Source organism: Acanthopagrus latus, chromosome 23 (genome assembly GCF_904848185.1).
Source record: "Acanthopagrus latus isolate v.2019 chromosome 23, fAcaLat1.1, whole genome shotgun sequence".
In the NCBI taxonomy this organism is placed as follows: Eukaryota; Metazoa; Chordata; class Actinopteri; order Spariformes; family Sparidae; genus Acanthopagrus; species Acanthopagrus latus.
Genome location: NC_051061.1, coordinates 15,316,857 through 15,341,698, shown reverse-complemented (window position 1 = coordinate 15,341,698; position 24,842 = coordinate 15,316,857). Strand labels below are relative to the sequence as shown.

Here is a 24,842-nt window from a genome sequence, read left to right as displayed (position 1 = left end):
GAGCAAGACAGTTGACTGTTGAGTCTCATCCCGAGGTCGTCGGTGGTTTGGGTGCATCGTCTACCCAAAGCCTCAGTGTCTGAAGATCTGGGGATGATCAGGACTGTATTTTGACAGAAAGTAAAGCCTCTTGCATTAGAAATAAGTAAGAAGTAGGAAGACTTAAGAGCTTCCAGAATGCTTAGTGCAAATTCACAAATAATTCACGTTTGATGAATTGCTGAAATTCATGAAAGACACTCACCCTCTATCGCTCACACAGTGTATGAAACCTGACCGGCCGGCCGGCGACACTGTCGGTGACCCCAGCGAGTTGACCGTTGGGATAAGCGCCTGACAAAATGTGTTGTGAGAGGGGATCATCCTCTGCTCCACAAAAGGAATTCACTTCCCCCCCCTGAGACTTCGCCCCCTAGCGATGCCTCAAGGTGCCAAGACTGTGTCCATGCATGCGAGGAGACATCCACTCGTCGCTGCTGGCATTCATACTGAAGTGGGAGACAGAATGGGTTGGAGAGAACAAGGCGGGAGGTGGATCTGGGTTTCTTGCTCTCGCCCCCTCCGTCACCCCTGCTGTACCAACCTGCTGCCAGTCATCAGCAATTAGACCACAAGCTATCCTCCCATTTACAGACATCCCGTGTGCTGCAAATTCTGCGAGACTGTTTCTGGATCGCTTTTTATTGGTGACTGTTATGTGGCCTGTTAAGGCCGATATTGATGCTGTTTATATCGAAGGAGCCAATTTCCCTCAGAATTGTATTTTTCTCACTGTGGTAAAGCCACTGAAACAGCAGTTACTGTAGAACATAAAAGTCTGCGCCGAAACGCAAGATATGAACAAAAAAATCCAGCAGCTGTGTGTGGAATCTGCTCAGGGGATTCAGTCCAGATTAAGCGCTTCAGACGGTGTAATTGATCAATATTGATATTGATTGGCGAAACCTCTTCATATCCATCGTATCGGACATGGATCGCCATGAACTGGATTTTAATAAAAAGCAAATTGATTCTGTAAATTGACTGAACCGCCACGCCATCCCTGCTGTAACAGAAGGATCAGCAGTTCTGGTACAGTAGGTAAACCTGCTCCCTGCTTTTTGGGATAAAATCTGTCGCAGGTTATTATTTTAAATGACTTCCTTGTCTCCGAAAATTGGGGTGTGTGAGAGCAGATTTTCCACTGTCTTAAAGCCTCACAGGCACGACCCTGATTGCCGAGATGTCACCGCGATCGGGAAAGGTCATGGCTCTATTCCCCGCCGCACACAACCGACATGATGAGCTTTTTCTCGCTCCCTTTTTTGCTCGTGGCTGCATGAGCTGCCATCTTGGCGTGCGCCGAGTCATTATTGATGGGCCTCCACGCTGGTGTGCAGACAGGACGCTGGAGAGAAAGAGCGCACTCCTGTCTGTTCGGCTCGGCACATGTTCCTGGTTATCTCTCCTCCTGTCTCTTGCTCTTCGTATCAGCTCGAAGAAGTTTCCACCTCACCATCTGCTGCAGCGTGGTCGTTATGCTCCTTACTCTGCCTCCCACCTCTTTCATTCCTCTCTCTGTGGTGGTCACCGGTAGAGATGAAGCAGAGGGTAAAATTATCAAAACTCAATTACCTTACCTTTAAAGGGGCTGACATAAATCTTTATGCAATGAATTTCACTGGACACGCCATCGCAGCGAGGATCAAAAACACGAAAGACGGGGGTCTCTTAACCTCTTCAACCTTACGGAGCCTTTGGCAACTCAAGCACATTGAGCAAGCAAGCATTGCTCCGTTGCGTAGAACATCGTTTTAAATTCCTGTTGAGATCTGAGACATTGAATATGTCAGACTGAATTACGGGGAAGTACAGTATGTTTAAAATGATGCACGGGACTATCTAGTATTTTCCATTTGATGGAATCGTTTAAAAAAAAAATGGGTCTCGAATGTTAATATTTCATAAAACAGAGAATACTGTATATGTAATGTTGTCTAACAGTGTGGGAAAAATGTTTAATTTAACTTTTAAGCTCTTTGAAGCTCGAGGGAAATCTAAGAGGAATACTGGGATCGTGCTGGGTTGACGATTGAAGAGGGGGAAAAAAAGCATGAATTACGTTTAAAGCACTGTACCAGTCGCTTTGCATGTTTTAGCCACCAATCTTTTATTTACATCCCAGCTAACAAGACGTGTGAATATTCCAAGAGCCCACTGGTTTCCATTTTTTTTTTAAATTTAAATATCAGCTTTCAGCCAAGTACTTTTGAAGCTTGTCTCAGTTACATGGCTCTTCCGCATCCATTTTCACAACATTGTGAGGTAAAGCGGTGCAGATTTTTTTTCAGCAATCTGAGCTTTCCAAATCAGTGATAATGTAACTGGCAAAATGCAATGCAGACTTCATGTCCGTGTGCAGAAACTGATGAAAAGTAATGGCTGCCCGAAGCTGATGTTCACTGAAAACACTCAGCAACTATGTGAAGTATGTACATGGTTCGGTCAAAACCCCTAAAAACTCAAACCTTGAGTATATTTCTACCATATCACATATTTTGACTGAATAAGCAACAAGTCAAAGAGCCCATTCGGATGCATATTTAAGCAAAAAAGATGTTAATATTCATATTTTTCTGTGTTTTGCCGTACCCAACTGTTTCTGAGTGCAACACAGCTGTCGTGGGTACAAATCTTATGTTTATCAGATGTAACACAAGGGTACTGAAAACTTAACTTGAACTTAAAACTCTGGCAAAGTGGATGCGCATGCTCAGACATGTCAACCGTGCACCACATCTCGGAGCAGCAACAGCACGCCACGCTCGCATAGCCTCAAACGGCACATCCTGTTACATGTTACAAGTCTGATTTGGCTCGTGATCAACGAGTTGCTGACACGTATTCAAACATCAAGTCAGCGCGACAACACAAGTCGGCTAGTATCACCTGCAGACAACAGCAGTAAGTCTAGCTCAGCGTCTGTTGCCAGCGACTGAAAGCCAGTATAAGATTTACTCCTGTCCCTTATCGCTCACTCCGTCACTGTCTCTTTTTATTACTCTTAGCTTCAGTCGTCAGCTTGCTCTTTGGTCTCCTCACCTCATTGACGATGTCCATAGAGGCTGTGATGGTCCCCTTGTGGCGCCCATGCTGGCCCTCCTCCTCCCGGCGGGTCCAAAGCGACTGTGAGAGAAGAGCACCGGGGGGGGGCAGACGGGTAAACCAGCAAACATTTCCTCCATAAAATATGATCCAGTTTCACCATAATCAGTGCTGGCCGGGGCTGTGTGTGATGTACTGCAGTAAGAAAAAAAAACGTTAAGCCCTGTGATCCTCCCCCCCTCTGCAAAGTTATATAGTGCAGAAACAAATGATGTGGGGTGGAGCGGCTGAGATGGAGACACCGATCACGCTGTTACAAGACACTGTGCCATCAAAATGATTTGAGGATGCAGTTATTTTAAGGTAAAATAGTTACATAACGTTGCTTTAAATTTACAGGCATTGCACACCTGGACACTAAATTGTTTTGTGACTTGGAGCACATTTATATGAGTGATTGAATCACTACATTTATGACTATCCAGGACTGTGACACCGGCAGCCAGGGTAGGGAGCCAGTGTGTGGTGAGGCAACAAAAGCACTTTGGTTAAAGTAAGAAAAATACATTATCGGGTCGTGTATATATGCACAGTAGGTTTCACTGTAGTTAGGGTTAAGCCAAGGACATGTTTCAGTTCAATGCAGCAATTCTAGAAGGTGACACTGAAGGTGCCACCAGAAGTGCTGTCAAAAGATGAATAACATTCAAGCAAAGCTAAAAAGTACATATATATGATTCAACTGTGAGGTAAACGACTGAACAAAATGCAGCTCGGTTCTAACTGCGAATGTGTTTTTGCTGTATTGAAGTAAATAAAAACGTCGAGCACATCATTTGTTTCAGTAGCTTTATACTGGAGGTCAGTCCCTCCCGGAGACTGCTGCACACAGACGCTTGCACCACTGTGAGGCAAATAAATGAACCTAACCCAATTAACCTTAACCTAAATTCATCTTTTGGATTCATCTACATGGAACGCTCATTTCCCATTTGAAACTTATTTCAGGAAGTTGCCACGATACTGGGTTGAGCAGCTGCAGTAATTATGAAGGTAGCAAAGGAGGAAGTCAGGCGATGGGGTCTCAGACATGTATTTTCAGTCGTTCCCTGACCTTGATGGCTCTGAACATAACTGAGTCATATTGTCCTCACATCAGTTCAACAGTGACTTGTAACAGCTTTGGACGGCACAAACAGATGATTTTGTGCCGCAGATAGGGGGTGTCGGATCAGAAAAATCTTTCCTGGGGGTCATGGACAGTAATTTAGAGGATTTATTGTATATAAAAAAAAAGCAGATTATCAGTTTAAATTTTTGCCAGTAAATTATGACTCACGGGAAACACAACCCTGACCTTTGCACTCGTGATTTGTGGCTGCCTGTCATTTTGTGGCAACGCACTGTCCAAAATTAAAAGTGCGCTCTCCTCCTTCACTGTAAATTTTCCCCCCCATCCGGATCACAGCATCATCATCATCATCTTCATCCGTAAACAGCAACGCGGCCTTCTGTTAATGCAGCCTCATGTCTTTTTTTTTTTTTTTTTTCCCGGAGCGTTGATGTCACTGCCGCTCATGTTCGCTCTGTGCCATTTGTATAAGAGTGTGTATAGGGTGCTAATGAGGGGAGGGGGAGGAGGAGGAGGGTGGATGTGGAATTGGTGGGATACAGCTGGACAGAATGGGAGACTGTGGTGAATGGGTAACCATGGTAACTCTGTTGGCTAAGATTTGAATGCAGAGAAAAGAGAGAGAGAGAGAGCAAAAACGAATAAGGGGGGAAAGGAAGCTGCAGTGTGTTTGTGTGCAGGGTAAAAAGAGAATGGTAGTGGTGGTGGGGGGGGTTAAGGGTTAACATGCATCATTGTAGCAGGTTAATCTTTCATCAAACTGCGAGGTCAACGCCACGTTTACCCCCACGACTGGACACTACACAGAGGACGACGGCCGGGGGGGATGAGGAGTGATCCAGGAAATAAGTAGTAGTAGGGAAGGAAGGAAGGAAGGAAGGAAGGAAGGAAGGAGGTCTGGGGCAGCTGGGAGGGAGAAAGAGAGTTCTCAGAGAGGAAGGAGGGTGTTCCTACTTTTTATAGGAGGAGATAACAGGGGAGATAGAGAGGAGAGGAGAGTTACAGGTAGAGACTATTGTACTGTGTGGACGGTGGCAGCAGCGAGGCAGAATACAATCAACCAGCATCTAACCAGCTGTCAGCTCCAACTAGTTTCACTCGCCTCCTACGGAGTCTCACTCAACCAAACGCCCCCCACCACCACCCCACTCCATCCCCAACATCTGAGCTACCATCTTAACCTCAGCCTCCACCAGCTCTCCTCTTCTTTTTCTCTCTATCCATCTCTTTTTTTCCCCCTTTTTTTTTTTTTGCACCTTTCGTCTACGCTCAGATGCCGTCTACCTGAAATAGCTCTGGCACTTTAGTTCTCGCTGGCAAGGGGGGGTGTGGGGGTTGGGGGGCTGGAAATTAAAAAACATAAAAAAGAAAAAAAAAAGAAGGTGAGAGCCATTCTTAAAATAACGCTTGAGTGGCTCTTTATACGTGGCCCCACTGTGCTCCCCTCCTCCCGGTGACTGTTGCATGGTTGCCTGCGTGGCGCCGCAGCTTTGCAGTTGTTGCCCCGTTTCTCCGGCGTGACCAGAGATGCTGCCGCCGATATGATTTATCATAGTGTCCTTGTGTGTGTTTTAATGTCATTGAACTGCTGCGTACACGTTATTGATCAGACTCGCCCCCGCCCATCCAACCTCTCCTCCCTCTCTCTCTCTCTACATCTCCACCTGTTTCATATTCATCCCTCCGTATTGTCTTTTTGCCTCCATCTCTCCATCGCTCCTCTGTTTTATATGCGTCTAGCTGTGTTGTCATTCCCCTCCCTCCATCTCTGTCTGTTTTAAATTCATCTCTCTATTGAGCCTCTCCTCCTTCCCCTCTCTTTCTCTCTCTCACTGAGCGAGAGATTATTAATATTAATGTGTCTCTTCTTCTTCTCTCCCTCTTCCCTCTCCCACTTTTTTTTGTATCCTATCCTTTTACTACTGATCTCTTTTCTGCTCTTCCCTCACTATTTATACCTCTCTCTGGGTCTTTATCCCTCATCATTGCTTTCACTCAACCTTCCCTCCATCTGTCTCCATCTCTACCTCTTTCTCCCCCCCCCCTCCCTCTCTCTTCCCCTCTTTTCTCCGGCCCAGGCTCTCTGCAGCTGTTCAGTATTCATCTATTACTGTAGTGTTGATAATTCCCTTCTCTGCCTGCAGCCATACAGTCATCTATCAGATTAATAATCCTTCTCTCCTTCTCCTTCTCTGTCTCCCTCTCTCTCCCTCTCTCTCCTTTCTTACTGTGCCAAGTGAGGGATGCTCAGCGTGTCAAATGAGTTTGCGTGTCAAAGTCCCATCATTACAACCATCACCATTAATACCCGTATCTAGATTGCTAGATGCCCTTATTAAGGTTACTCAGGTCTAAATAACCTGCAGAAAGGGAGGGGGAGAGAGAGAGAGAGAGAGAGAGAGAGAGAAGGCTCCCTGTGCCTCTCCGGGGCTGCTGGAGCCTGACTTGAGCCGGCCATCTATTAGTGTTAATGTAGACTGCACCATTCGCTACCATTCCCCAGCCCCTGGAGCATGCAAACGCCACTCTCGCAACAGGAGCGGAATTAACATTTCAGTCGCACCACTGTGTCGACGTTACTGCAAAAAAAAAAAAAAAAGTGGCCAATGATTTCAGCCTCTTATTGTTTTTTTTTCAAGAGTTTACTTAAAGGTGGAGGAGGATAGCTGTGTTCAAACGTTAATCAATCACTGTCCTGTTAGCGGTGATACCTTGGCATAATTAGCGTTAACAAATGGGAGCTTTGCTGGGATGTCTGGAAGCTTCTTTTCTCGCACCAGTCGTGTTATTAATGGTGCTGGATTTTAAGACCACCTGTCCCACAGACCCTGTTGCTTCCTCACTGGATTCACCTTAAAATCCAATATTGTTTCACACTTTAGAAGTATTTTAGCCATGGTTTTCAGACGTCATTTTGTTCTAGAGATCCTAAATGACGTAATAATGACTCTTCATTGGTTACTTTTTAGGGCTAATCAGTTCAAAATATATCAAATCAAATCAAAATATAATCGAAATGACAAGAAGCTGCATTTTTTCCCCCGTTTGTTTTTTATTTTGACATTTAAAGCACTTTTGATTCTTGACTAGTGGACAACTCATTGAACATTATCTTTTTTCCCCTTTTGACTATTGACTCAAGAAACACACAATCACCACAATAAATCAAAGGAATCCTCACATTTTTAACCTTGTCGAAGCCGAGCTACAAATCTAATGAGTTGTGCTGCAGGTGTAAGAAAACACGCTTGCTCGGTGCAGACCCCAACAAATGTGTCACCATCGCCATTTCAACAGTTTTTTTTCTGCGAGAATTAGGATGCAAAATGATCATACCCACTACCCGTGAGTCATATCACTACTGGGAAATCTGTCGGTATGATATTTCAACCATATGGTGCAGCTCTAGTTATCACTCTCTTTATTTTGACTGCATTTGATTATTATTTTATCCAGCCAAGCATGTTCAACTGTGCATAAGTTGTATTTCCTTTAGGCGATCTTTTTTAAAAACCCAATTACTGCGAAATGGACTCGCCGATTATTCAGCAGGAATTATTTTGTATTACTTTTTTGAATTATGATTTCATCATTTAAGTCATTTAGGTTAAAAGAAATCAGAGCTTTGCAATTCTGAAAACTTGCAGTCAGTTTAATTAATATGATGTAAATGAAGTTTACAGCTAAAGTCACATCTGCCCATTAAATGTAATTATATTTAGACGTTTTATTGGTTCAGATAATGAAAATTAGCAGCTCCCACTCACTGTCAGCACGTGTTTGAAGAATGAAAACAACTGCAGTACTTTAAACCCAGTGCATTTAAACTTGCCATGGCGCCCTAGACTGGGAACCGAACGCGGCCATTTGTTGTGATTTCTGAGCTGCTCTACAGAAAAACACATTACTGCTCGACTGTTTCAGTGTGATTGCGTGCGATGGAGCTCATTTGTTTACAACAGTTGTACCGATTTTTCAAAAATTAATGCCCCGCTGATTTATTCATGTTTACATGCTAAATGCAGTCCTGTAAAGGCAGAAATACCTTGTTGTCCCAATTTCTGATTTGCGTGTTTCCACATTTTCTGTGCCACCTCCTTGAACCGTTAATTACGGAAATCGGCTTCCACCTGCCCTCGGCGTAGGGATTTGATTTCTGACAAAATGTCTGCTCGGGGATTATGTGGGATTTGATATGAGCAGTGACACAGAAGTTCTTATGCCTCTGAAAGATCTTCTTTTTTTTTTTTTTGACAATTCCTCCCATGATAAGCCATACTGTAGATGTCTACCTGTTATTTGTTCTATTCACTCTCTGTTGGTGAAAAAACATGAAGCGCAGTCTGTGTCTCTGTCTTTAATATCTGCTCTCTCTCTCTCTCTCTCTTTGTCTCTCTCTCTTTTGTCTCCTCCACAGAAACTCATGGGTTCTTCTCATTTCACAGAGAGCCTCAGTCAAATCCCCAGACAGCACGAGAGGAAAAGGGAATAACATCTGTTTATCTGCATATTTCTATGTTCAAAAAACAAGGGGAGAAAAAAACACAGAGATCGACAGACGTCACGAGACTTCTCAGAGGATGCAGAATTAGAAAGAGCAAATTGCCGCTGGAGGACGAAAGGGGGAGCACACCTTTTCTCTCAGATCCACCGGCGTGGAGTCACCTCACCTGTACCTTCGGATTAAAGAGCAGGGTCATGTCCCAGTTGCCATGCGCATCGCAACGCTGACCTGCCTTCCCGGCCCTTCCCCCTTCCTCTTTCTATTGGCCCAGCTGCTACTGCGGCTCCTCCTCCCTGGGCCGGAGTTGGTGGGAGCCGCCTCCTCCTGCCCCTCCCTGTGCACCTGCTCCAACCAGGCCAGCCGAGTCATCTGCACCAGGCAAAACCTGGAGGAGGTGCCCGAGAGCATATCAGTCAACACGCGTTACCTCAACCTGCAGGAGAACTCGATACAGGTAAATACTGGCTGGGGGAAGTCGCTCGTCGGGTCGCATCATGTCACGTCAGTGTTGATTCGCGTTGTGCATTTCATACAGGAATGCTCCGCACGGAAATAGATGTCAGCTGACAACGAGTTTTGTATATAAATATCACAGACATGGTATAATAAGCCTGATGGAAATGTTGGAACAAACTAATGACACATGCTCACTGGGGATTTTCAAAAGTGATGGGCTTTTTCACACAAATACACATTTTCACCTGTTTATTACATCCACGTGGAAGGAAAACATTTAAAAGTCGCTTAAAATCACCTGAAACCTGCTTCTTCACATATGAAGTCAGGTGAGCAGCATTTTTTTTTTACATGCTGTATAAATATATACTTCACATGTGAGCTACAAATGATTCACATGCGATTTATTTTATACAGGAAATTATAACACGTGAAAATAACTTACGAATAAAAATGTTTACATACATTCGTCTGTGATTGGCTTTTTCCACATGCGGTTGAGAGTTTACACATGTGGAAACAAAACATTGGCATCAAAAATCACGTGAGATTTGCTTCCTTGCTTGTTGTAAACGACACATTTTCACAAGCGCTTTGCTATTTTCTCTGTGGACTTAAGCTTTAACATGTGAAAATAAAATAATGAAACGTGCACTTCACATTTTCACATGTACATACATTCATGTGCCACTGGCCTTTTTTTCCCTTTGGAAACGAAACCTGACACATGGAATCACATGAAATTTGCCTCTTCACTTGATGTGGCCCACATTTACACACATTCTCGCAAGTGAATGAACATTTTGCAATGTGGAAATCAAACAATGTCACATGTTCACTTTTACAAGTCATGGCCTTTTTTTTCACACACTGTGTAAATAGAAATGTACACATAAGTATTTTACATTTTCACACGTGAACTACACACATTTTGTATGTGACATGGCACATCAAATTAAAAATAGAGTGTGAATTCCACATTTTCACATGTAACTGGCTTTTTTTTTAAAACATGTGAACAAAAATTTGAACATGTGGACATACTATAACATCACATGTGAAGTGGACATTTTCAAAAGTGATTTTTTTTTTTTTACATACTGTATGAACAGATACTGAATGATATTGGTTTGCTCACATGTGACATGGCCAGTGCTTCATTTTGTAAATCAGGTCCCTGGACACGGAGAGGGTGATTTTCTGGAGGGTCAGGGGAAGGGAAAAGGTCACTGAACGCATCAAAAATCCAGAGTGCCTGCAGCGTATTGGAGAACATCTAGATGCTAGCTGTTAAAATTAAACAAAACAAAAACTACTCACAACTAAAAACTGTCCCTTCACTTTCCTGTCATTTCCCTTCCTGTCTGTGGACTGCCACAGTGGAGGGGAAGTGATCTGCAACCACAAAAAGCAGCAGGCTAAGAACCTGTCACATGTTCTGTCTGTCTGTCTGCTCAGTTTCAGTACCACAGACAGCACACACCTTCTGACACACATGTCCCGATTCAGCCTCAATCTACTCGATCACCTACTTCAAAGCACAAACGCCATCATTTCACGTCAAAATGTGTAGACACAGGGAAGCATTAACCCACATGCCAGTATAGCAAGCATGACATGCGCACACTTCCAAGTGACTGCTCTCTCTCGTTATTTAAAATCAGATTTAAAAGTCCACAATGGATCCGGCTCAAATGAAGCCGTGGACATGGCTAATGAAGTCCCATGGAGCTCACATGTGGAGTGCACATCTTCACATCGTCACATGTGATCAGCTGTTTTTACATGTGAGTGAAAATGGCTGACGCGCGTGTGAAATAATGTCACATGTAACACGCGGCATAGATGAAAATGTCCACAAGACAAGATTCATCTTCATGAAACGTGTGTGGGATTGGATTTTTATCTTCTCCATAACTGCAGGTTGCAGCAAGTCAAGTGTAGGTTAATTGTTGTCTAAGAATATATTTATATACATGTATTTTATGACTGCTGGTTGTGAGTTGATGATGACAAGTGACTGGAGGTCGTGGTTGATATTGACGTCCACATCACGGCGTGAATTGTACAGAGAAAACACACGTTTTATCATTTTATACGTGTCAGTCCTGTCATGTCTCGTTTTCACAGTTTCTTCTCAGCACATAGCCTATTGACACATCTCACAGAGTTATTGATTTCATTCATCACAGCCGCTGCTATTTAATAGTTATCGACGGGCAAACGCTGTGTTGCAGATCCAAAGAGCACACACTCGAATAAATTCGCACAGGCACATTAATGCGTGTGTCTTAAACAGTTGTGTTTGGTTTGTTTTGGCCCATAATCAGAGGAAACCTCAGCTGCTCAAGCCAGTTTTGTGGATGTCAGGATTAACTTGTTGGTACAGGTTTTCTCTGAGAGACGTCCGAGAAAAAGACAGAAAAGTAAGCGGCAATAATGGCAGAAAAAGGCACTTAAGCCTCTGCTGAACTGAGGGAATATTTTATGAATTGAGAGCCAGGCATATTTCTATGACACCGTGCTGCCTTTTGTATGCATTACCAATTTATCTAGGGTCCCTAGACAGCGTTTTGTGGCTTTACAGCTGCAAGGGAAGATCATTTAACCACAGACCATCAATACAAAGCACACAAATCTCTACATTTATAAACAGAGTGGGTTGATTTTTACTCTTTGCAGCAGCATTTGAAGTAATTGGATCCCTCCTCATGTTGCTGACAGTGCTTTGTTCTTTTGTGGCTTTAAATTCATTTCCATCACATTTTATCTCCTCTAATGAAAAGCAACGAGTATCATAAACAGCCCTGAAATTGTCCAGCGAATCTCACGTCGTGTCAGACCGTGTCTGTCCGACGTACAGAGCGGTCCGATATCCTCTGTTCCTCGGAGATAAACATCTTATTAACCACTATGTGACGTTAACGGAGCATAAATGGGGACATCGTGCCACATGATTTGGTGCGTGAGGCTTTATGAGATGCAGCTCACATGGAAGGAAATTAAAAGAAATAAAAACAATGTTCTTTGCATTTTCGTTTTTAGCCTACAAATTCTCGATTCGGTTTGTTGTATCCCGCAGCCCCACTTGAAATGATTAAAAATCTAAAAATGTTTTAACACCTGAAGGCATCCTAGATTCTCTGGCTTATTTTTTCCTTCACTGAGTACCCTGAGAGTAAAGCCTTGACAGCTCCCACCCCCTCTTAACAACCCCCACCCTCCGTCTCTTCCCCCCCTTCATCGCCTACCTCCCCCCCACCCTCCACGCCTGCTCTACATACAGAAGAGGCGATGGCCTGACTCCAGGAGTCTCTCTGTGTCTCACAGAGGGCTTTGGCCACACATATCTCAAACAATCACAGATTTAAGGGGCTTTTAGTCGCGCTCACTAGCTGTGCCTTTGACTTCTCGCCAAATTATCTCCAGTCGGACCACACCGATGCGAGCATGAGCTGTCCAGAGCCCATGGCCCCCATGTTTCTGAGAAACCATGTGTTCCTGCAGTAAACATCTCTTACAGTTGTTCATTTTCAAAATGGGATTAAAGAGAAGTGAAGACATTGCTCAGCGTCTTAATTTAGTGTCACAGTTTTGTCTTCTGTGGTGATTTGTGGTGACACTTCATGTGAGTAGTCCAACACTGATAATCAGTTTATTATCAAGGGATTATGATGTGTCAGTGGAAAGTCCCCGGAGTCTCACTGAAACAACAGTGTGAAATGCACTTCAGTGTCTGGAGCAGACACTGAAATAAGGTCAGGGTTAGGGAAAGGACTGGGTTTACAATAAGTGCAACAGAAAGTCAAACATTTAACACCTGATGTTTGTTGTAATAGTTTGTTGAACATTGAACAACAACAAATTGAGTCATTTATTAAAATCAGAATCATCATCAGAAATCCCAATGGTTTTGCTGCTCCATGGTACCAGGGAAGAATGGATTCATTAGCAAGTTAGGCTGAGGTTTAGGGTAAACTTTTAGGGTATAATTGCTTGAGGTAGAAATGTGGTTACAAAATATGTTCTTATGTAGCAAACAGTTGACTCACATGACTGATCTGTTGATTCCACTCTGAGAGAAGTCAAAGCTGTTGGTAGAAGCTGAAGACCGCTCTCTATTTCCTCACACAGACGGCCAAGGTGACTGTTGATTGATTCATCTTTGAGGTTTATTGGCAGTTTTCAAACAATCACTGTTTCCACTGTTTTCAGCCTCTACTTCTTGTTCCCTGTCTTTTTTCACCTCCTAAGTTAAATTTAAATTGAATAACAATAGATCAACACATGGCTATGTTTATCAAGCGTGTGTCACATGTAGTCAGTGTCTGAAAAGCCGACTGAGCCCTGCAGACAGTGGGGTTGAAGGTTTGGCTGATGTCACGAGAAAGTTGAACTATTTATACTTGTAAGGTCTCTTTATTTATCTGTCTGCCCAAATGTGTTCTTTTTAGTCATTCATTGACCTTGTTTTGTTTTTTCATGGTTTTGTAACATCCATACCATCTCTACATTTAAAAGAAATGTCCGAACCAGAGCTGCATGTCTGTTTAATGTCAAAAACAACAGAGTAAATACAACCTGCACATTTTGGAAAGCTCATATTGTATGTATATGTATGTTGTACTTAATAATAAGACACATGAATCAATACAAATGAATATTTTCACTGTATTTTGTCTGTCACATAGACACAAACACGAGCAAGCGCTAACTTCAGAGGGTACATATTTTGTTCTGCATAATGAACATTGGGTCACATCTGGCTCTTGTAAAACACATTTGATATTCACTTCTCCAAAAGTCTAACCAAATATAACTACAGGAATCTTAGTGACAAACACCTCACACCTGTTTGTAATCGACATTATTTATTCTGCGTGTTGAAACTGTAACCGCGTCTTTATCTGTCCTTCCAGGTCATCAAGTCCGACACTTTCAAGCACTTGAGGCACCTCGAGATCCTCCAGCTCTCCAAGAATCAGATCCGTCAGATCGAAGTCGGAGCATTCAATGGCCTCCCCAACCTCAACACGCTGGAGCTCTTCGACAACCGCCTCACACTGGTGCCATCACATGCCTTTGAGTACCTCAGCAAGCTGCGAGAGCTGTGGCTGCGCAACAACCCCATCGAGACTCTGCCAGGCTATGCCTTCCACCGTGTGCCCTCGCTACGACGCCTGGACCTGGGTGAGCTCAAGAAGTTGGATTTCATCTCCGACGCGGCCTTCGTCGGCCTCATCAATCTGCGGTACCTGAACCTGGGCATGTGTGGGCTGAAGGACATTCCCAAACTGACAGCCCTTGTGCGTCTGGAGGAGCTGGAGCTGTCAGGAAACCGGCTGGAGATCATCCGACCCGGTTCCTTCCAGGGCCTGGTGTCTCTCCGCAAGCTGTGGCTTATGCACTCGCAGGTGTCTGTCATTGAGCGCAACGCTTTTGATGACCTGAAAAACCTGGAAGAGCTCAACCTGTCCCATAACTCCCTGCACTCTTTGCCCCATGACCTCTTCACGCCCCTTCACCAGCTGGAGAGAGTACACCTTAACCACAACCCCTGGGTCTGCAACTGTGATGTCCTTTGGCTTAGTTGGTGGTTGAAAGAGACAGTGCCCAGCAACACCACCTGCTGCGCCCGCTGCCATGCCCCTCCATTCTTAAAGGGCAAGTACATAGGAGAGCTCGACCAGAGCCACTTCACTTGCTATGCGCCTGTCATAGTGGAGCCACCTACAGACCTCAATGTCACTGAAGGCATGGCCGCTGAGCTCAAGTGTCGCACAAGCACCTCCACAACATCTGTCAACTGGATCACCCCTAATGGCACTTTAATGACCCACGGCTCTTATAGGGTGCGGATATCCGTCCTGCATGATGGCACACTCAACTTCACAAATGTCACTCTGCGAGACACGGGCCAGTACACCTGCATGGTCACCAACGCTGCTGGCAATACCACGGCGACGGCTGTCCTCAATGTCACTGCAGCTGACGCCAGTGTCAACTACACCTACTTTACAACTGTCACCGTGGAAACAGTTGAGACCCCGGGAGAGGAAGAGTCGGCGTTAATAGCCATCAATGAGACCTTCATCCGTGTTCACCCTGGCCCCACTCCTTCGGGACACCTGTGGACGGAAGGTGTTTCCACCACGGCCTCCTCTCTGTCTGCCGGCTGGTCCTCCTCCTCTCCTCGGACCACCCGGCCCACCTTCACTGTGCCCATCACTGAACCTGGCTTCTCGGGCCTAGATGATGTGATGAAGACCACCAAGATCATCATTGGCTGCTTCGTAGCCATTACCTTCATGGCAGCGGTGATGCTGGTGGTGTTCTACAAGTTGAGGAAGCAGCACCAGCTGCATAAGCACCACGGTCCTGCTCGTGCCATCGAGATCATCAATGTGGAGGATGAGCTGGGGGCCGGGGCCAGTGGCCGGGGCAGCGGTATCTCAGGAGGCTCCACGATGACGCAGACTGGAAGCAGTGGAATAGGAGGGGGCCAGAGCCTCAGGCTGCACCACCCGGAGATAGTCAACCTGCCGAACCTGGCCCGATCGGAGCACCTCAACCACTACTACAAAGCCCATCACTTCAACAACAACATGATGGGCCTGGGCATGGGCACAGGCCTCAACAACAACAACAACCCCTCACCTTGCTCTCAGTCTCAGAACACGATACCGTGTTCCCAGGGTCCAACATCCACCAGTGGGGGAACACCCACGGGTGGCACCCTGCCCTCTCACATGCCCCTGCCCCAACTGGGTCTCCACAGTTCTCTGAAAGGCCTCATGGGGAAAAGCCAGAACGAGCCCCTGCTTTTTAAAAGCGGCTCCAAGGAAAATGTGCAAGAGACTCAGATCTGAGTAAAAGTGAGAGTGGAAGTAAGAGGTAAGAAGACGCTGGATAGAGAGACAGAAAAGAGCCTGTGAGACCGAGTATATGAGACTGATTGTAGCCTACTGTCCTCATGGGCAGAAAAAGATTATATTTCACATAGTCGCTGCTTTGTGTTGTCAATCTGTTGACAGAGAAAGGCAGATAGGAAGACCTTAGGAGACAGAGAACAATATCTGATCAGTACTAGTCCCACCAGTAGCGCCTGCACACACTTTTACACTAAATCAGACAAAAAACATGTATGATGTACACTGCAAACATCAGAGTCATTCTGTTACCTGTGCAACCTGCAGTAGGCTTTGCCAAAGTCCAAGATCAAGCCAACTCTTCATTCGCCTCCACATTCACAGTGGAAAGCTCTGAATAATACACATGTGCAACGAGCCTCTCTAGGTTTTATACAGATTGCTTCGTATATTTCCAGACACATTCAGTGTATATATTTGGAGCGAGACATAATATTGGCCATTGAACACGTTGTCAGATTAGTGTTTGGCAGAGACACTGAATAACAAACAATGGTTTGGGTGAGCGCTACAGTCCCAGGTTTCCAGGAAGCACTAAAACAAAACAGAGGAAGCAAAATTAGAGCAGTGCAGTGATTCTGTCCAGGACACATGCATCAGACTAGCATTTTGCAGGGAGACAGAGCAACAACAACTGTTTTTTCAGAGTGTTTTCACTCTCACTTTCTCACTTTTTCCCTTTTACACCTCGCTGGCTACTGTCTTCTTTAACGGAGGAGAGAAACAGAGTGGTCAATCACGGTGTCAAGGACAATGAGAGATATAAAAAGGACTGAAAGTACATATTATATATACCGTAAATATATTTTCATTCAAAGAAATAAATTATAAAGAATCTTTATCAAGCTTCTGACTTAAAACTACGACATCTGAAGAATATATGAAAAAAAAAAAAAAAAAAACCACGCAGCTGTTGTAGTGGCCCTCCCTTACAACTTTTTTTCCGAACTTGGAACAAGATGGCCGCTCCGACTGTGCAGCGTAAGGACACACGCGGGGAGAGTGGCATCCGTTGTTGAGAGGGAGCTAAAACAAAAACCTGGCAAAGTGTTTGAGTGAATTTATTTTGGTCTTGACTTTTTTGTAGCCACACAAAGTGTTTTCCCTCTCCTGTCGTATTCACATAAACAGGGTCATCGGAGGAGGGAGATCTTTATGCTCTGCCGCGAAAAATATGAAATATGACTACAGCTCTTCATCATTTGGTATACAGTATAGCTATAGTATTAATAATAATGATCATGATGGTAGTAATGATAACAAGCGTTAGCTTTATTTGTCATAATGGTCATTTAATGGGGAGCTCATTAAATGATGAACTATATGTCACAATATTTTACTGTACATATGACTAAAAGTTGCACATGCTAGTTTAGCATGCTCTAAAAACAAATTCTAGATTTTCTCAACATTCGGTTTCAACATATAGTGTAAGATCTGTCACAACGATATGACATATTATTGTTATTATGTTATCATTATTATCATTCATATGACTATTATTATTACTACTTGTGCCTACAAATAGCTGAGAAGTACTTTTTTTTTTCATTTGTATATGACACTGAAGTTGTTTTATGACTGATCCTGCTGGACTTCGGCTAATGAACGGCCGTGGGACGAACTCAGCGTGCCACTAAGTGAACTCCACATGCATCAGCAGGAAATAAACCTGGCCCTCAAAATGGCCTCCTCAGTCCAGCCCTCACTGACTCATCTGCTCTGATGTCTCAAGCAGTCAGGACCCCTCATGCTATCATGCATTAAAGACAGGACATGAACCTTTGATGAAGACTGCTCCTCTGCAGGGGATTATTTCACAACTGTATCTCAGTGTTATCGTGTGTGAGTGGATTTCATGGCAGCAGGGAGCTAAATGGACGACAGGCATTGCCAAGCATTTTTAAAGGTAAGCGAAGCTCGTTCACTGAGGGAGAAGGTAACATACAGTGCAGTATACAGTGGTGGGTGAATTTTTTCTAAAGAAAAAGGACAATTAAATGAAAAAATATAGAAGCTTATAGATCTCTTTTAAAAAAAAAAAAACAAAATTATTATGATAAGTGTTTTCATTTTGGGTTTTTATCTAGTTTGATTATTTTCTGTTTTTTTAAAATCAAGTATTATCTTTATTGTAATATTGTTATTGTTATTATAATTAGCTAATTACACTGGTTATAATTATGAGAGATGTTCTGTTAGCAGAGGTCACTTTGAAAATTAAAAAAACCTGGCACATAAAATGGCAGTTGAAGTTTGTGAAATTTGGTGGCAATTTTTTCCTCTTTTCTGTTATGATCAACTTTAACTGTAGTATCACTGTTTGTATCCCTTTGGCTCTGCTTGAGATGAGACATAGCGAATGTGAAATTGGTCAGCACTGGGTCCTAATTTTTCTGCACAGGGGGACAGGAAAGGCCCTGCTCTGGTTTACAAGCTCACTCACACTCGCTCTGTGCTTTCCTGAATGTCATCGCAGCCATCACAGTGTTCACAGTGCGATTGCGCTATGTCAACACCTCGTTGCCATGACTACACGCTCGAATGCGCCAAAACGGCGTCACCGTCGGCGTCTCGTAAAGGCACCCCGTCACCCTTTGTCAGTCACGTTCCTTTTAGGTGCCATATCTCGACGAGACGGCCAGTGTTCCTTCAATAGTAGCAAATCAACCTGAGCATTGTGCCCATGTCCTCACATAAAACACCCCCCCCCCCCCCCCACACCCCCTCCCCCCAGCATCCTGCCATCAGGTTTCCCTGGCAACTGTTGCCGCTGCGACAGCCCTTATCACAACGTCTTGATTTGGGTTTCGAATGCTAAACAGACAGGAGCAGACAGTATGGAATCTCATCCGTGTGTGTGCACGTACGGCCATCGATCAGATCTGTTTTCTCCTCGTCCGTGTGTTTGATTTGTTTGCACCGGCAACCGTATTTCTTATGCCGCTGACTTTCTGTCACCGAATCACGCCATTTACATGCCACCGTCCCCTATGCATTCAATTTGCATAGGCCTCACACCGTTGCTTAAACGCATTTATGCACACAACGCTTGTGATTAACGCTCATACCCTGCATCAGTCATTAACATATTCTTTTCCCAGCACAAGGGATCCATATTCCCCTCGCAAGTTATTTACATATTCATCTGCCTCTGTGTGTGCAAATAATGGAGAAATTATCATGTGGGCATGCTGGTGGGTATGAGTGTGGCTCCTGTGTGTGTGTGTGTCTATGTGTGTGTGTGTTTCCGTTTTGTGTACATCAGTGGCTGAAAGCAAGGACTGTTACAAAAGCTATTTACCCCTAATTCCTCAGATACCGCGTGCCCTGCCCATCGCCTGTAGTAGCACATCACTTTTCGGGGAAAAGCGTCGTGTAGCCCCTATAGCTCCTGTGAAGTGGCACAAACCAGAGGCCATGTTATTGAGGCTGTGTGTTAGAGAGCAGCAGCGGTTGAGCCGGAGACACAAAGTCACAGTGCTGCAGTGTCTGAGTCACAGAGCACTGAACACACTCCCAACACTCTAATGGAAATGCTGTGTTTACTGTGCAGGAAGGGACCCGCTCATTCACCCATTCAGGGAATAGGTGAAAAAAAAAAAAAAAAACACCAGAATATGTGTGTGCGTGTGTGTGTGTGTGTTTATGTGCGTGTGTGCGTCTGGATTATAAAATGCCTGTTGTACCGTTGTGTAAGGCGAAGTAAATCAGGACATTTGAAGCTGTTCATGGCAAAGGATGTTCCACCATTGTTGATGCAATACTAGCTAGGTGTGTGTGTGTTTGTGTATATATGTGTGTGTGTGTGTGCGTGCACGTGCGTGTGCGCGCTCAGGTGGGCTTACGCTCGCTAGGTTGTGTAAGGAGGGGAAGAGGGAGGAGGGGCGGTCAGACCTCCATTTTAAATCCCCAGTTCAAACCAGCTCTGTCTGTCTCCCTCTGCTTCGGGCTACTTTTATGATCCTCTCACTGACACTTAAAGTAAAAGCAGGATTTCTTTTTTTTTTTTTTTCCTTCTTCGCTTAAGCAGCCCCCTCCACCCCCCCACCTTTCTCTCGCTCTCCGCCTGCATATTGGGATAAACCCAGCTGATGAAAGGTCTGTTCAATCAGGCCAGCCTTCTCCTCTCAGCTCTCCTTTTCACTCCTTGTCGATTCGCCACAACAAGTCGAGGGTCAGGGGTCAAGTTCGGTGTCGGCTTTCATTTCACTCAGCCAGGTAATCAAGACTGGCGTTGCCGATTTGCACTGTGCCATTTGTTTTTATTGTTTCGCCCCAGCTCAGCTGTACACGAGAGCAACACCTGTTGGTGCAGCTTAAGTGATTTCTAATGTGCGTTTTTTTTAGTTAATCGCCTCGACAGAGATGTGACTCTTAGTCATAACGATGCACATGGTCCGCTCTGCTACGGTGGGTGAGGTTTGGTGTTACCGCAGCTATGAGACGAGAGTCCGCCGCTCGTCGTGGCCGGCAGTGTGAGAAAGCGGTGGCCGCACTAGTGGCGGTCCCCGAGGGCGGTGTTGCACACATGTTAACCTTGGCACTACAAGCCCCTGCGCGAGCTCCACGCCGCTTAATTTCTTTTCTGTCACCGCCACCCCCTTTAAAAATAGCATCGAAGCGACAGCAGAGCTCAATGCATTATTGATACATGTGGTGTCAATGATGCATGTGCTTGGGCGCCAGTGCTAATTTTCTTCTCCGCTGCGGAGGCCAAAAGCATCAAACAGCTGTAATTTATATGCATCGTTATTGCTAATATTTTTCACACGGCCATCGGGACGCAGAGCCAAACGTGGCAGCTTGTCTCCTCGCGCGATGGCTGCTGTGATTCTGTTAAATGCGGCAGTGTTTTGTGTGCCACTGTGTCACGGAGGCCACCCGCCCTCCACCACCCAGGCCGCCCGCCCACCCAGCAGCAGCAGCAGCAGCAGCAGCCCTGTCTCTCCACCACACTTCGTTGTGCCTCTGCTAAGGAATGTTTGGCAGTCAGGGCCTGATTTCATCACCATCACGCTGGTCCGAGGCCGATTTGATGGCACCAGCCTTCGGATGCCCGGGTCATTCTGTTCAGTCATGTTACAGGAGAACGAAGAGATTCGTTCTTTCCGTCTCTTACTTATTTTTGTCGCTGCAACGTTGCTTCTGCATGGCGCTCGAGATGTGATGTGCGCGGACATCTCTCTGTGTCATCACTGTGAAAAACCCTGGCCCGGAGCAACTTATCAAAAAACCGTAGCGCACACACGTAGCAACCACACACACACACACACACACTGACTGACTGAGTGATTCATTGATTGAGGTGGAGCTCTCTCAAACAATTTAACACAACCGCTGCCATTGTGCTCCAGCACACACGTATTTCTTTATATCCTGTGAAGGTGTCCTTAATTTGAGAATGGCCGGGACATTAGCGCATGGCTTATTTCCTTGTTGCCTTGGTAACCGTGTCGTCGGTCACAAGATGTCCGTTTTTTTTTTTTGTTTTTTTTTTTTGAGCCGTGTGGAGTCGGAGGGGGCTCGTCGGTGTGTGTGTGTGCGTGGGGGGGCTGTGACGTGAGAGTGATGAGTGGTGTCTCAGCCCAGATGACTATCTCCTCTGTGTCACTCAGCTGTGGGTCAGCAGGCCTGTGAGCTGCAGCTCCGGGGAGAAAAACCGAGAAAAAAAAAAAAATCCACACAGCCGCTGAAATAGTAAAATGGGACACGCTCACAGCCCGTGTAATTGTAAAGCACAGATTAATGGGAATAGTGAAGCCCGAGTGCTGCTTAACACAGAGCTTCTCATGAATGCTTTATAGAGGAGGATATCAGTGTCGTCGTGTGAAAACCTCGCAACTCCAATTTTGAACATCGGCGATAAAAACGTCTCTATTTGCGCTGAGAAAAACTCCACAGCCCTCAGTGCTGGTGGAACCCTTTTCACAGGTCCATGGGGTAAAGTTGAATGTTTGTGTGTGTGAGAGTGTGTGTGAGAGTGTGTGTGTGTGTAGGGGGGGGGTGGAGTCCAAAAGGAGGCCTGTCTTTCTCAGATCCTGAAAAAAGCTGACATTTTGGTGGCGATGCAAGGTTTTCCGCCAGACAGCGACCATATTGCGCTTTCAATTACAGAGCCGTGTTTTGAGAACAGCCCGGGATGTAAGTGGCTCGTGTTGGGATTTGGAAACATTCTTCTGGAGCAACACGATGCCCTGCAGCGCTGTGGAAAACTCCCCCTCCCAGTTTTTGTGATGTGTGCGGACTCTGGGACTTGTGTTGGAATGTCCTGAACCATTCGTAACTATTAAAGGATGCGCTGACCCAGCAGCTGTGCTCCTCTCGGGGGACGGGCTCACTGTTAAGTTTCCAAACGCACATCCGCAGCCCCGGCTCCTAGATCCACTGTTTATGGGCACCTTGGCTCGGCATCATAATCACACTCCGCTGTGTGTGATGCTTGTTTGAAGCAGGGCGGGGGCCATAGAGTACATTTCCACGCTTTGAAGTGTAAATTCAGGTCTGGCTGGAGCGCCGTATGGAGGGCAGCGCGGAGATAGCGACAGCCATATGGATATAAGCTGCTGGTTTGATAATAGAGCCGTCTAACTTGTGAATGGGTAGTGAGGGTGGCAGGGGGCCCAGGAGGATGTGAGGTCGAATCCAGACCCAGAGGGTGACAAGTGTTCTGGGCTCAAAGCGCGGAAATCTGCCCTCACCCAGATAAGCCTCCTCAGCTGAGCTTTGAATCAGACCTGCAACATCCCTCCAGTGAAATAAGTTTAAAAAAATATATGCAAGAAACAGTTGTAAACAGTCATCAATATGAAATAAACTTTTACTGGAGGTATTGATTTTTCCTTACTCTTTTTTTTTTTTTTTTTTTTTTTTCCACCCACACATGTCAGCCAGTGAAGCATGCTGCTCTTCTCATTGGTGCTGATTTATTTATCCGGTCTGGCCCTTAATACCCACATTTCATGTCTGCTCTCATTTCTGCTCCCAGTCAGCGTGGAAAGCAAACCTCACAAGTGATATTTTTACTCCCGACGCGCTAAGAGCAACGTTCACAGCGGCCTCAGTTGTGCCGGCCCGTCGTGCCTGCGCCAGTGGAGGCCGCTTACCGCACAACAGCCCCTGTCGCCTCCAGCCTCCCCACCCTCTGAGCCCAGAGGAGATGGAGTGACAGGGGAGGACAGGGCAGACAGAAATAGAGAAAGAGAAAGGAGAGCTGGATTGAAAAGGAACGAGGATGACAGCAGGAATGAAAGATGACACTGAGAGGCATCCTGTCACTCCGTATCTATGTAGGTTTTTAATCTACATGTGTGTGAATGTCATGCGCATACAGAGGCCATGGCCTCGGTGTGTGTGTATGTGTGTGTGTGTGTGTGTGTCTGTGTCTGTGTAACATTTGCATGAGTGGCATAAGTATGCATATTTATGCATACGTCCGAGTGGGTTGCGTGCATACTCGTGTGCACTTGAGTGCGCACGGTATCCGTGTTTGTGTATCTGTGTGCGGCAGAGATAAAGACATGAAGGAGGAAGGGCCGCCGCGGTGCTTATATGTCACCCAGCGCTGGAGGGGGAATGACTCCTCTCTGTCCCCGACCCAGGCGAGGCAGAGGAGGAGCACGGCTGACTTCTCCTGCTTCTCTGCCTTTTTTCTCACCCTCTCCTTCAGAAATGTAGCTAAAGCCTCAGTCACGGCTTCTCTCTCTCTCTCTCTCTCCTTCTGAGTCACACACACACACTTCCATGCTCGCTCGCTCACAGGAGTGCGTCTTGCATTATCCCCCTTTTCCCCCTCTCGTGCTTCTCATCCCCTTAACCCTCCTGTTCCCCCTCCTCCGCTCTCTCTCTCTCTCCCTCTCTCTCTCTCTACCTCACGCTTCCTGTCTCACCCCTCCCACCCGCTCCCCCTGCCATTTTTCACCCCCTGCAGCTCGATGTCAACTTGTGATTCCGTATTTAACCCCCTTGATCCACGCAAACGCGCACGCGCACGCTCGCACGACTATCCCACGCTCCCGTTTAGCCCCCCGCGCCTCGCTCCGGTCCCCTCTCAGGAAAACGGAAAAACAAACCCAGCAACAAAACCAAGGCTTCTGATATTTCCTTCCCTCTGTTCAATTAAACATGGCCTCCATCTGCTTCTTTGTTTCGCTTCGGCTTCTCCTCTGCAATATTGACTATGGTTGTTCTTGTGATTGTTTCTTTAGACTGTGTTTTAACCTGTTATAACCACAGATGTACGATTAACACTGGAGGAACGTGTCACAGGGGTGTGTGTGTGTGTGTTTGTGTGCGTGCGTGTGTGTCCGTGCGTGGCTGAGAGAGCGTGTGTGTGCGTGGAGGAGGGTGGATTTGTTCTGCTTCAAGGTTCTGTGCCAAATCTTTTTCAGAACATTCAATCTCTGTTCATGTGCCATACTGAGAAAATTTATGAAATAAAAATAACGTTTTTTCACAAAATTCAAAGTGAGACCGGGGTGCTTTATTTTTTTTTGACTGGAGGTCTTGTGGAAGGTTCTTTGTGGCACTGATCTGACTCCTCGGCTCAAAATAACAACACACGGGAGTCAAATGAAGAGAAGGAGGCGGCAGCACTTCGGTCCGCCGACAGAAGATTTATTGCAGCAAAAAAATAAATGAAATAAAATAAAAACTCTGAGCTGGTTTTCGAAAGCAATACAGATCTTAAATATGTTCCTAACTCGTCCTCTGAACAACCCTCCTTTGAACCTCCTCC

The 24,842-nt window shown here is 45.5% G+C and overlaps 1 protein-coding gene across 2 annotated transcripts in view; it reads left to right on the top strand.

The window, feature by feature from the left end:
- Positions 1–24,535, top strand: part of lrrc4ba (leucine rich repeat containing 4Ba) — a 42,827-nt gene extending 18,292 nt beyond the window's left edge. For both annotated transcript variants that reach the window (XM_037090207.1, XM_037090208.1), the window contains exons 2-3: positions 8,634–9,174; positions 14,096–24,535. In XM_037090207.1, coding sequence (XP_036946102.1) covers positions 8,929–9,174; positions 14,096–16,045 — 2,196 coding nt within the window. In that variant the 5' untranslated portion in view covers positions 8,634–8,928 and the 3' untranslated portion in view covers positions 16,046–24,535. The remainder of the gene's footprint in view (positions 1–8,633; positions 9,175–14,095) is intronic.
- The last annotated feature ends 307 nt before the right edge of the window (positions 24,536–24,842 follow it).